The sequence below is a fragment of the Pezoporus flaviventris genome, unplaced genomic scaffold (genome assembly GCF_033815535.1).
Source record: "Pezoporus flaviventris isolate CSIRO_AGI_PZ_B2104156 unplaced genomic scaffold, CSIRO_AGI_Pfla_v1 ptg000016l, whole genome shotgun sequence".
Lineage (NCBI taxonomy): Eukaryota > Metazoa > Chordata > Aves > Psittaciformes > Psittacidae > Pezoporus > Pezoporus flaviventris.
In genome coordinates this window covers 12,000,812-12,014,079 of record NW_026892564.1, presented here as the reverse complement: position 1 = coordinate 12,014,079, position 13,268 = coordinate 12,000,812, and the positions used below count along the sequence as shown (strand labels likewise).

Sequence of the window (13,268 nt, the reverse complement as noted above, 5' to 3'; positions counted from 1 at the left end):
TCAATATGTGAGTGAGGCTGTGTGTGTATCTCTGCATGAGCAGAGCTATTGTGCATGTGTATTCATGTGTACCTGTCACAGGTCAGGTTGCAGAAAGTTCACATCTTTCATTATTTTAAATGAAAAAAATCCCACTTTTTGATTTATTTTTTTTAGTGGGAAAAAGAAAAACATTTAGAAAACCCTCGTAGTACAACTTGCTACAAACATTACCTAACCTGAAGATGATACTTCCAGGCTACTCAACAGATACTTCTATGTGCATTTTTTTTAAAGGACATGCAAATATACTGGTTTAATAAAACAGAAATACGATAGCAAATATTTTAACCCACTGTCAAATATTGTGTTATTTAGCAAACTTGGTGATGGCTCAGTTATTTCTCTATTTTTCTAAAATCAAAATGACAGCACACAGGAGCACTAAAAATATTCATTGCTACTTAGCGCTTTGGCAAACTTTATACATGATGTTCCCAGTAGAACTGAGCCCGTGGTCAGTCCATGATGAGGATAGCGATGAGCTGTGTGTTGGCTTCTGCATATGACAAATCACTTCTGGGATGCAAGAAGTTCTCATACCATGACAAGGACTAGCTGAGTAAATACACAAAATGACCTCAGAAGTAAAGGTTACAAGGCTGAATTTATCTCATGTGCTACTGTATTTCACTGTTCAGCAATACTCTGCACTGTAGATTTTTATGTATAGAGGCCAGGTATTTGTTAAATTCCAGCCAAAAGAAGCCTAAAAGCTGTTAATGCACAGTGCGCTGTCAGCACAGGGAAGCATTGTGATTTGTAAAACCCAGTTAAAGACAAGGCCGCACGTTTTACAATTTCTGCAGAAATTACACAGAACTAAGCAATAACTGACAATTCAGCTGTCTTACACTGACCACTGTTGGTCATCATAATCATCACTTAAAAGTGCTTCCTGCTCCACACTTCTGAGGACACTTCAAAGTCATCTGCAGATGCAGCCTAAGCTTTCTGCTTCTGGACCTTCTAAACCCTAAATAGCCACCTATGGACAAACAGGCGACTACCCTGTAACTTTAAAAAATAGGCCACCTTTTGGTGCTTTCATATGGTTGCTACAGCCAAAGTTACTTAGGATGAGTCCTAATGCCTTACACTAGAGCTGAATGATCTGATAGACTGCAATGGCTGAATTTGGAAAATACTGAATTCGGAAAATACTGAATTCCTACTTTCCATAAATCTGCCACACTCAAACACGTAGAGTGGGATGAAAAACAACATGAGATAGTTTTTAGCCTTACAGATTGCAGATGTATTAACAGGTCCTGGCAAAATTTAGGACAGTGTCTGAACAGTCACACATGTAAAGACACAGGCTGGACCTGGGAGGGGTCAGAAAGAGGAATGCCTGCAGAAAAGACCACAGCATCATAGGAAATCCGTCATGAAGGGAGTTCAAGGAGTCTACTAGTATTTATCTTTGCCCTAACTCCAGATCAGCTGCACCCAAACTATTCCTGACAGATGCTTGCCCAAAATCTTAATAGGTGAAAACTCCTCATCTTCCTCAAGCAATGCTCTCCAAGGTCTAGTGACCCATGCGTTCAATAACAAAGTTCCTTCTAATGAGTCAGCCAAATCATTCTTTCAAAAATATTGCTTCTTTTCCAGACCCCAGTGGAGAAAGTATTCTTCCTCACCACAGGCTTTGAAATCTTTCCATGTTTGAGATCCACCATGTTTCTCCTTGCTCTTCTTTGTCACCAAGTTGAATGCCGGATGCAGAGATCATATGCTCATTTATACATTCCAGGGCAAGCGGTGTATTTCTTTGCAACAATGTGATGTTACTTATTTACTTCATTGTGTGCTCTGCACTATTGCTGGATCCTTTCCTACATAACTGTTGCTTTGCCACGTATTTCCTACATTGTATTGATGCATATGATCAGTACTCTTGCCCCTGCACAGCAATATTCTTGTTATTGCCCATGTTTTCCCCAGCACCTTAAGAATATTTTAAGTTCTGATAATGTCCTCCACAATGCTTCCAATTCCCAATACTGTATATGTATTCCAAATAAATAATGAAAATATTGAATATTTGAGGACATGGACAGACAGCGTTTTCTATACCCTTCCAGTTAAACAGTCAGTAATGACCAAAATACCTGCTTCTCCAAAGTAGAAAGTTTGAGTAAAAGTTAGTACTGCTAGAGCTACCCTCCCATTTTTGAGTGAGATGGCCGGGAGCAATGGAGATGATTAGGCAGTAGAAAAATGAAGCAACAATTTCTGTGAGAAAATAGGTGTTTTTCAAATCTCAGGGAGACCTTAAAACCTTAAATAAGATTTTGTTATAAATGTGATTAGTGACATCTTCCGTTCAAACATTCTTTCCATCTTAAGGTTCTAAGTGGGAAATCCATCTAGTTTAAAGAAAAATAAAAGAAAGCAAAAGACCTCAAAAGACCCCAAGATACTATGTATTCATAAATGCTGAAAATTGTCATAGAATTCAGTAAACCCTCACATTCATCCCAGAAGAAATATACAGTTCAGAGAAGGAAAACAAGTGACAAAATTGGAAAAAATGCAAAAGTTACCCTATGAAAGTCAGTGGTGGTGCTGTGTTCTCCATCTTCTGTGTGATCCTTGCACATCTCATATTCAGCATATCAGAAGTCCAATGCCCAGAAAACTGGCCACTGAACAATGTGAACAGCAAAGTTGTTCAAAAATCTGATCACTCCTTCATGTACTTACTAGTCATTTCAGTGTAAAATTCATATATTCAATATGTGAATACCAACACACACTCTAACAACTGTTCCTTGACAGTACTGTATCGATGTGGTGTTGTTTTTACTGTCCAATAAAACTGAAATACAGGCAGCTAATGCAACTTCAGGGCTCCTGGGACCTTGGTACGAAGACTGAGAAGTCATCACTCATGTCACTACACAGTTATTTTGCAGATTTAAGAGCCCATTATTTATTTCTGCAGCTTCCTTCTAGTTACATTCTTCAGTTGGACTCAAAATATATCAAGAAATGTGGTTCTTCAAACTTAGGCTCCACAGCATTATGAGGACAACCACGTCTTACCTTGCAGCTGAGTTTTTAACAGCCTTGAGAAAACACCTCTCCTGTAAAGAATGTGTGACTCTACCCTTCAGACCGAGAAAAGCATGAAGAACAGCAAAAGAAGGTAAAAGGCAACTTACCATTAAACAAGTTACTAGAATGACAAAGATGCTGAGAAATATGACAACTGCATAAAATCCTTCTTTGCTCCAGATTTTGTCTGCTTCATGTTGGCCTTGCAAAACGTTTTTCTTTTTGAACCAATAAAACAGAAAGAGGAAGAGAAAGTTACACAATAGCTTGTGCAGATTAAATAGCTCTTGTCAGGCATTAATCACCCTCCTCAGCTTTGTCACAGTTCACATTCCACAGTATATGGCACTTACTTTCAACGCTGCTATGTGCATACCCACCTCGCCTGCACTCCCTGTGTCTGTATGCGTGCATGCCATCCAGGGGCTCCAATGCCACATGAGGTGATACAAGACCTCCTCCGTGGCTGGTGAGAGAAAAATCCTCCACCAGGAGTCATGGGCTGGGTGAAGGTAAGCAAACAAGATCCATGGCTTTCTTGGAAACTACTGAGCTCATTAGGTAAAAAGTCTGCAGGAACCGCTCACCCTGCTTCCTTCTCCCCACTGCTTATCTCCAGCCCACAAGCCAGCCTCCCGACTGCTCACACTTGACACAGGAGCAAAGAGCAGGTGACTTGCTGGTTTGCCTTCATCAGCTGGGAAGCTCCAACACTGTCACCTTTAGGCTGCACACACACACATGTGCATGTGTAAAAAATTCTGATTTATGCTGGAGTAATCTTGTTCTCCATCTATCTACAACTCTGCGTTTGCTTAAAGTAATCTCATGATCTTTGGGTTCTTGCTGATAGTACATTTCTAAAACAGCTGTGCACACTAACATTTTCAGAACTCCTGATGATTATGAAATATTAATAATTCTAAAAGCATTTATTGTTGGTTTTACTGCAGTGTGGTCACTTGGCTGAGATACTAAATGACCAGAATTTCACTGTTTCCAAACAGAGAGTTGGTAGCAGAAACAGGGTACGCATACCTTGAGTCTAACTGCAATATATTGTTTAGAATAAAGTAGAGCCTCTTGTATTTCCACAACCACAGTTCAGTAGACATCACTTTCCCAGGTTTTGGGTACTTGTTTTTCTCAATTGTGTATTTACAGTACAGTTTTCAGACTGAGTAAAAACTACTTTTGTTAAGTTCTGGTTTCCACTGTAAATATTCAATGTCTTGGTGCTTCCCTTTTGCTGATATTCCCTCATGGCCTTAATGAAACTTCTTGTTTAATTAGTGAGCTGTCTTCTGTCACAAGGTGGCCTTTTTTTCTCTCTAGGGACACTGAGTAAGAGGACTGCAAGTTTTCCACAGAGGAAAGAGTTCCTCTCTTTAGAGATGAGTGGCTGCTCATTGGACCTGTGTGACTGAAGGGACCCTCTAGCACTTTACATGGGTACTGACTGCATGCTCCAACGTCTGCTAAGCCACTGATTAGCCGCTCTTTTGAACAGTTCATGTCAAGCAAACTTCCTGTGTCCATCAACCTCTCAAACATCAGAAGTCATTATGAAGTTGAATGCATGCAGGAAGGCTTGCTGAGGAGAATATCATGGCCTGGGGAACAGATGACAAGCTGACAAAAACCTGCTGCATGCTGAATCCCTATAGAGTTTTCATGGTCCTCCTTTCAGCACAGGTTTCTGCCCTGCTTGCTTTGAAAAGGGCCAGGACAATGGACATTAAAGTCAGTGCAGATGCACGTCAATTCACAGATCATACTGTCCCAGAATGCAAACATTTAGAGAAGCATTTGGTGTAAGGGTTAATTTATGGAGACTCCATTGCTAAAAAAGAAATGCCTGTGTATAACCAGGAGTTAGAATCATAGAATCATAGAATAGTTAGGGTTGGAAAGGACCTTAAGATCATCCACTTCCAACCCCCTGCCATGGGCAGGGACATCTCACAGTAAACCATACCACCCAAGGCTTCATCCAGCCTGGCCTTGAACACTGCCAGGGATGGAACATTCACAACTTCCCTGGGAAACCCATTCCAGTGCCTCACCACCCTTACAGTAAAGAATTTCTTCCTTATATCCAATCTAAACTTCCCCTGTTTAAGTTTGAGCCCGTTGCCCCTTGTCCTGTCACTACAGTTGGCTGTTTTAGAATGGAAAGCATAATAAGGAAGGGTTTTCTTTGGAAGTTATAGCCCTAGGTAAATCCTTTACCCTCTTCTGCTAAATTACAGAAACAAATCTTGTAAAATTAGTGTATTTGCCTGTGTGTGCAATCATGCAGTGCTTCGTGGTCTGGGCTTAAACGTATTGCAGGTATCACAGTTTAACAAGGTTTCTGAGTGTCAGTCTGATGTTCAGTGAGGGCTTTCAAAGATAAATTGGAAATCCTGCCAAATATTTCTGCACAAACTGTTCCTGGACACATTTAAACAGCGCTGCCACTCCATCAGGGTGCAACTCCCCATGCAATCTGCCAGCTCAGCACAGCAAGGTTCTTCTGCTGTGCTTATGGCACAGGACGGAGGTCCTAGTACTGGCTCACAGCCCGAATCTGCAGCTGCTCCACACTCAGCACTGCTCCTATTGAACTCCATGGGAACCCCACAGCGACAGAAGCAGCTGCAGCTCTGGTCCATTAGCTATAAACTGTTTGACCCTGGGTGGGTTACCTGATGGCTTTCCGGTGTTTCAGATCTCTCAGGAGGAAATCCAGATATAAAACAGGAGCTGAAGGGGAATTGGCTGTGCTGACCTTTTGTAAGTGAGTAAACGGATTTGTTTTTTTTGTACCTCTAAACTGAAAGGACAAATACACTAAAAACGAAGAACGAACAGGATTTTTTCACTCAATGACAAAATGAGGCACTAAAATTAAAGCTAATTCACTAGTGTCACAAAACTTAAAATATTTTATAACAGACTTCGTACATATCCCTGAGTTAATACTGAGAGAACTGATCTCTATGACGTCTGTATGTTCAGATTCCCTGATTTGTCTTTCTAAAAATGAAGCTCAAAGAAATGTATGCCACAACTTAAACTTATCTGACACACCATTTTGAAACACTTTAGTAGTACCTTCACCTAAGCAAGGAAGTCTCTCCCCCAGATCTAACAGCAGGACAGCAGTATCATTGCTTAAGCTGCTCCCTAATGACAGAAGAAGCTTTGACCTCCAGTAAATGAGTCATTTCAGGACCATGATAAGGAATTGCTTTCTGAAACATCAGTGCTGCTCATTCAGAACTTTGTTCCTTGGCTTGGGAAAACTGATAAGAGGGATGGCAGCTGCCACAGTCAGGAAACAAGCTTGCAGGATGGGCTAATCATAGAACCATAAATGGTTTGGTTTGGAAGGGACCTCAAAGACCTTCTAGTTCCAGCCCCCCTGCCATGGGTAGGGACACTTTCCACTAGATCAGGTTGCTCCAAGCCCTGTCCAGGGGGAAAGAAGGGATGAGGAAGCCAGGGATGGGGAAGCCACAGCTTGACTGGGCAACTTGTTCCAGTGCCTCACCACCTTCATAGTGAAGAATTTTTCCCTAATATCTAATCTAAATCTACCATCTTTTAGAGACTGTAGTGACAGGGCAAGGGGTAATGGGTTAAAACTTAAACAGGGGAAGTTTAGGTTGGATATAAGAAGGAAATTCTTTTGTGTTAGGGTGGTGAGGCACTGGAATAGGTTGCCCAGGGAGGTTGTGAATGCTCCATCCCTGGCAGTGTTCAAGACCAGGCTGGACGAGGCCTTGGGTGATATGGTTTAGTGTGAGGTTTCCCTGCCTACGGCAGGGGGGTTGGAACTAGATGATCTTAAGGTCCTTTCCAACCCTAACAATTCTATGATTCTATGATCTTTCAGTTTAAAGCCATTACCCCATTGTGAGGACTCCTGTCCATGACCATGGGCAATGAGCCTCCCACATGAAGATGTGCTTTCTGCGGCTCAGCTGACTGATGTTATTCCACACTTCCCTCACTCAGTTGGGAACCTCTTCCTGCCTGAGAATCCACTAAGATTTTCTGATAGCTTTTGAGGAGTGGGAATGTACCACTGCCATCAGAGGGCAGGAAGATAAACTCAGATTAAGCTGCAAAAAGCCCTGATAAAGGCAGGGGAATACCAGAGCAGGTGGGATGGCAGGGGAGTTCCAGTAGCTCAAGCACCATCAGGTACCAGAGTAATCTTGGCTTCAGGGTGGAAGGCTCATCATCATGTACATCCTCAAGAGCTTCATCACCAAGTGTTTGATGCCATTCTCTAAGGAGCCTCTGCAATCAGGTGAGTCATTCAGGCAGAATTAGCCAGGTTAATTTAAACAGTTTAAATTCAGTATAATTCAAGGTGGGGAAGAGTCAATGTATTTTTAACAATCCCACACTATCGCTAATCTTATGGAAGAGTGCCTGCACAGGTATCTGCTTTGGTCTGAACTGGAACAAATGTGTTTAGAAAAATTATTTTATATATATATATATGCATATATCTATTAAGACATTAAAATGGAAGTAAGTAGTCATTGTAAAATCTATGACTGAAAGATCCTGCCAAGGTAGCAGTGCCTCACCACCTTCACAGTAAAGAATTTCTTCTTTATATCTGACATGAACTTCGCTTTGGGTTTTTTTTCTGCTATGTTAACTATGCTATCTAAGGCAGGTTAGGAAAGTCTGCCAAGAAATCACTTCTACCCACAGTGAAAACATGCAGGAACGTGCATGACCTCACAGACACTGATCCAGTGTCCTCCCAGGACAGTGGATAAGAGCTACATGGTGTGTCCCATGACAAAGCCTCCCCAAAGCCTGTAGCTTGCATGCATGTGCAATTCAGTGCTGTGATTTCATGTCAAATCTGGGAGGCCTCCAGGGGCTCCTGACCTGCTCTGGGTGCACCTGTGCAGATGTGATGTTACGTCTGCCTTACCTGATGGCAGGAGCACGTGCTTGTGCTCTGCTTTGCTCCCAGGAGCCCCTCTCGGTCTAGGCTGTTGTAATTTCTAAGCTACTGGTTTTGATCAGTTGTCCTTACAATGACTTACGGTTTCTGTATTCTCTAAGTGCATGACTGCTTCCTTTGATTTCTTCCCTAAGAAGTTAATATCACACACTTCAAAGGCAACCAACTGAAGCTTTGTGCAAGGAGGCTGTAACAGCACATTTTCAGATTGCATAATTTTGGCATGATTTCTGGAAATTTCCCCTTCAGTGCCGTATCTCCCAGCTGGCAGTTAACTTATCTCTCAAAAGAAAGTAACCCTTCTTTTACTTACTGTAACTTCAGCTATTTTTGTCATTCAAAACCACTTCAAGTTCTCTTCTACTCTACTAAGTTCTGAAATCCAGTAGCATTTTCTTTTTTTCTCCAACCACAATTTAAAGCCATTAGGAAGTCATGATTCCCACACTACAATACCATGGACTGCCTAAGTCATTGAATGTGATCCCACAAAAAAGCACCAATTCAGTAGTTTGTTCTGGGGAAGTCTGGTCCTGGCCCTGACACACACCGTGAAGCAGAGTACAACACTAAACCCAACTTCAGACACAAACTTAAGACCATAATAAAAAAGCAAATGCTACAACTACAATAGGCCATTGGAAGAGAGAGGACATATGAAAGGTATTGCCAGTGCCCTGGATTCCTGAAATGGCAATGACTCCATTAAATTCATTTTTTCACATTCCCACCAGTACATGTTCTCTTCTACACCAGGCAGCAAAGGACTGTAGTGGTTCCCGCAGCAAAGGCATATAGGGAACCTGCTCCTTCGGCTACTGCAGATTAAGAAACTAGGATATGAATTTTGAGAAAAGCAATTTAATTAAAAATACATCTATATGTTTAATGCATCAGCAGATTTGAACTGGCAAATTATTACTGGACTGAATGGAAATGTAGCTCCAGTCACCTACATCCACCGAGACTTCTGCTGTTTATGGCATCACATGGGCTGAGAATTTAAGCAGAGAGCTTCAGTTTTACACTTGGGTTTTCCCATATAATCTTGGTAAAGGTTCTTAGGAGAGGGTAATCACCCCCCACCATTAACCCTCTACAGTTAGGGTGTCTAGTTTAAGCTAAGCCTTGTTAGAAAGAGTCAACCAAGCAATCTCAGGAGAGGTATCTCAGAGATAAGATGAACTGCCTGACGAATGTAACTCTTCCTTTTTGCCGTAGAGAGAGCTAGTAGACCTTCAAGACATTGACAGCTCATACTGAAATAGGCAGCTAAAAAAGAAGACAAATTCCAGCCCTAACACCTCAGGGTCAGCCACCCACCTAGAAAGATGTGTATAATGTTTCCTTTCTGCACGGATACACTGGTAGTGCACATACGATACTGGTTGTGAAACATTCAGACTCTTCAGTGGAAGATTGCACAATTTATTAGCTCATTATTTAATTAGGATTGAATACACAACCACACAATGTGTAAAATAATGTGTCAAAGATACCTAAAGCTTTGTGTAACTATATCTGTTGTGTAACTATATACGTTTTAATTTTCTTTGCTGTTACTTTGGAATGATTTGTTCTTAGAGCAAGTTGAGAGAAGAGTAAATTACTGGTAAGTAGCCAAGCAAGTAAAGATTATATGTTGCATTTTAGTAGTTGTTTTCTGTGAAGTCTTAAACATGTGAACAATTTATTGAAATCCAAAAGGAATAACTATTAGTGAAAAGCTGCATGATTTTCTAGCTGTATAATCTGCTAGAACTGAAATATTAAAATAATCTCTGGTTTCTCATATTGGAAGAAGTTAGAGTCTGCACAACTTCCATTCTAATAATCCCTTTCTAAATGATTCCATCTGGTTGTCTGCATTTTTTTTTTTTCCAGACAGAAAATTCAGATACCTAAGCACTCCAACTTATTGAAATATATCTAACTCCAGATGAGATCTGTTCAGCACTGGTTTTTTTTTTCCAGCATCTCTTCATAGCTTGATGACATTTCTCCATTCATCTATTATTCATGTATGTTCTTGTCCTATGCCTACCTGAAGTGTTACTTGTAAGTGAAGTGCTTGGAACAGATAATTGCATCTATCACAACCGTCAGAGTCATGTGCTTCAGTATCAAAGGAAATTCTGACCTAAAGGAAGCTTAGATCAGGTCGCTGATATGCAATTTAAAGACCTGATTTGACTTCTGGACAGTGCTGCTTGGGTTCATTTTGTATTAGAACAGCTAAAGCCTGAGAATCCACTCATTTTCATAGTGGCAAGCTGCTGTAGTAGGGCATCTAAAATCGCATTAAACTGGCTTTGGTTTTATGTTTTATTTTTTTGAACCAAAAATATCTTCCAGACTCTTAAACAAAATTAGAATACTTAAAATAAGTGAAAGTATTTCTAATCAGTATATATATAAGTGAACATAACAGCCAATACTAACTCAGCAATGGCTCAAGCACAGGTTTGGATGTAAAAAAAACAGGAAGTCTTTACCCATAGGGAGAAATACAGCTCATCAGAACCTCTCTTTTTTTCCATTGTTTTGGACATAGACATCTTCTCTGTCAAAATGGGAGCTTCCATGGAAAATGCTGATTCTTGATAACACATTTGAAGCTATTATACCTTGCACTGAATACTGCAGTTCTTTATAAGGTAGGTGCTTCTAAGACACTAAAGAAAATGCAATGTAATGTGGCCATGTATGTGATATCAGCAGTAATGCCATCTTAGCTTATACGATTTCTCCCTCATGCTTAAGAAACTCAGACTGAAAACTACCAGCAATGTAATAACTTCCTAATCTGTTGTTGCCTAATCAATTAGAAAATTGATAACCAACCTCAGGGGAGACCTCTGTTATTCCAAACTGGGATAAACTCTGATGCAAAATGTTGATATTAAGGGAACGCAGCACTTCTTCAGATGGGAGAGCCTCAGAAATTCCTGGCTTTCTAATCAGTGGGGATACAAACAGTTCCACACAGTTCTTCTTTCCCTAGGAAAATAAAAACAATATAGAAACATCAGAAGGGTCTGAGATTAGATAGTCTCTGCTGTCTATAGATTGTATCTATAATTTTTTAAACACAAGTATAGAATATAAAGACTCAACCTGCTCTGTGAGGAGAGTATATCTGTTCCTTGACTCCTTAAATCCCAGTTGACTGCGCAAGAAGATGCAAATACCATATGTGGGCACATGCGCTTTGTCCCATTCACTATTGCCAAGATACCCTCTTCCTAAGTCTAGTTAAATTAAATGAGACAGGTCAATGTAACATGATGAGGGGAGGAGCTACAGGATGGGGTCAAGGGCAGAGTGCCAGCAGGGGTTTTAGCAGACAGTTGTCTGATCTGAGCTGAAATGCAACCTTATTTTAGAAGGTCATCTTTAAACAAGAATGCTTAATATAATAGTGTGGTATTTCGGCACTGCTTTCTAATCCCATGCCAAAACATTGCAGACATATACCACAATGAAGAATAAAGTCCTTTTAATCAACTGCAGTGTAATTCCTTAAAAAAGCACAACAAGATGAAAGGACAAAAAAATTGTGTTTACATTTAATAGGTAAGCTGAGAATTCCTACTCTCCCCTCTATTAATTCCTGCTCAGGTGTCTTTGACACAGTCCTGGTAACCCAAGGGGTGCTGTATTAGAGATACCACTCTGTTGCGAGGGAGCAAAAGTAGAGACTGCCAGAGGGCTCCTCTCATCATGATAGCCTAGAAAAACACCTGAGACCAGTGGCCCAGACAGTGCTGATGTCCGAAAGAGTGTGTTGGAACCTGGGTTTCCCAGGGCTATGGCCAACTTCGCTGTGGCTGTGATGTAGAGCCCAGACCTTGGGGATTGCACACATGCAAGGTAAGCATGGAGCTACCTGCATTGCTGCCTGCACAAGCAAGAACCAGCCTGGTTATTTGCTATTCATTATTATGGGATGGGAGAGATCAGTTCAAACTAGGATAATCATGATTTCCCCACCTCCTTCCCTTCACCTTGATTGTGCATCATTATCTTTTCTGAAGTGAAGAAAAAGACATCTTTTGCTATTTTTAGAATACCTAGCTTTGCATTCAGAGTAGATTTGCAAGAAAAGGGACACTTTCAAATATGTTTACCCTAAATCTGCCCTCTGTGCTCTCATGTGCTGGTGGCCCATCTGCTTGATAAGTTTGGTAAAGACTTTAGCCACCGGTGGGACTACACAGATCAACAGGGTTATAAGAAGGGAAAACAGACCTATAGGTCTGGACCATCAGTTCAGGGCAGAGACTTCAGTCAGCTGAAGAAGCTGATTTGAGGCTGCAGTCCTACTCAGTCTCTGATGTGGGTAGGTGGCTGGTTCTGGGTGTAGTTGGCAGGCACAAGGCAAGGCTTGGCGGGGCCCCAACACCCCTGGTGTTTTGTGCCTCCTCTTTTTAGGAGTTCCTCTGCTCATTAAAAGGCCTTTATGGGAGGAGGATTTACTGGAAAGGTTAAGGAGACACTGGAAATGCCCAGTGAATATTTCCTGGCACACTGTGTTATACATGAGAGGCTAGCAGGCCCTCTGCTCTCCTCGTGCCCAACCGCATCTTGGCTGCTAGGTTCCTCATCACTCTTGAGAGCTGCTCACTTGGGATGGAATCAGCTTACCTCACTTCAGTCATCTGAACTACCTTGAAAGTCAGCGGAGAGAGACTGGCACCTCCAGGGAATGATTTAATCTACCTTAAAATAATCAGGATCTCAATGCCTCTCCTAGCAGTTAACCTTCTCTATACTTTTTTTACAGGGAGACTAGTTGAGTAGCTTTGACTAGGCTGAAGTAAGGTGAGATGAATTTTGATGTTCCCTGCTTGCTTGCCAGCACTCTGCCTGAGAGGAATTGTCTCATGCTGGATACAAAGTGGGAATAATGTCTCCTAAGATATTTTTCATCCTTGTGAGTTTTGACTGTGATTTTTAGAACAAAGAGGGAAAAAGTTTCCTTTCTTATATCACTAAAATATTAACCCATAGCAGACTTTACAGATGTTAAGACTAATTAATTAATGGCATTTACTGTATTCTAAGCTATATGAAGGTGAAAAATGACATTATCTTTTCCCTTAAATCACAAATTAGAGGAGAAAATCTATGGAGCCAGTAGGAAAATAAACGGCATTTTTCTTCTGCTTAGTTACATAAC

At 41.1% G+C, this 13,268-nt stretch overlaps 1 protein-coding gene across 3 annotated transcripts in view; it reads right to left on the bottom strand.

Moving 5' to 3' along the window:
• The window catches only part of PTPRR (protein tyrosine phosphatase receptor type R), a 149,787-nt gene that overhangs the window by 57,474 nt on the left and 79,045 nt on the right, over window positions 1–13,268 (bottom strand). For all 3 annotated transcript variants that reach the window (XM_061454800.1, XM_061454802.1, XM_061454801.1), the window contains 2 exons: window positions 10,931–11,086; window positions 3,213–3,323 (listed from right to left, as the gene is read on the bottom strand). In XM_061454800.1, coding sequence (XP_061310784.1) covers window positions 3,213–3,323; window positions 10,931–11,086 — 267 coding nt within the window. The remainder of the gene's footprint in view (window positions 1–3,212; window positions 3,324–10,930; window positions 11,087–13,268) is intronic.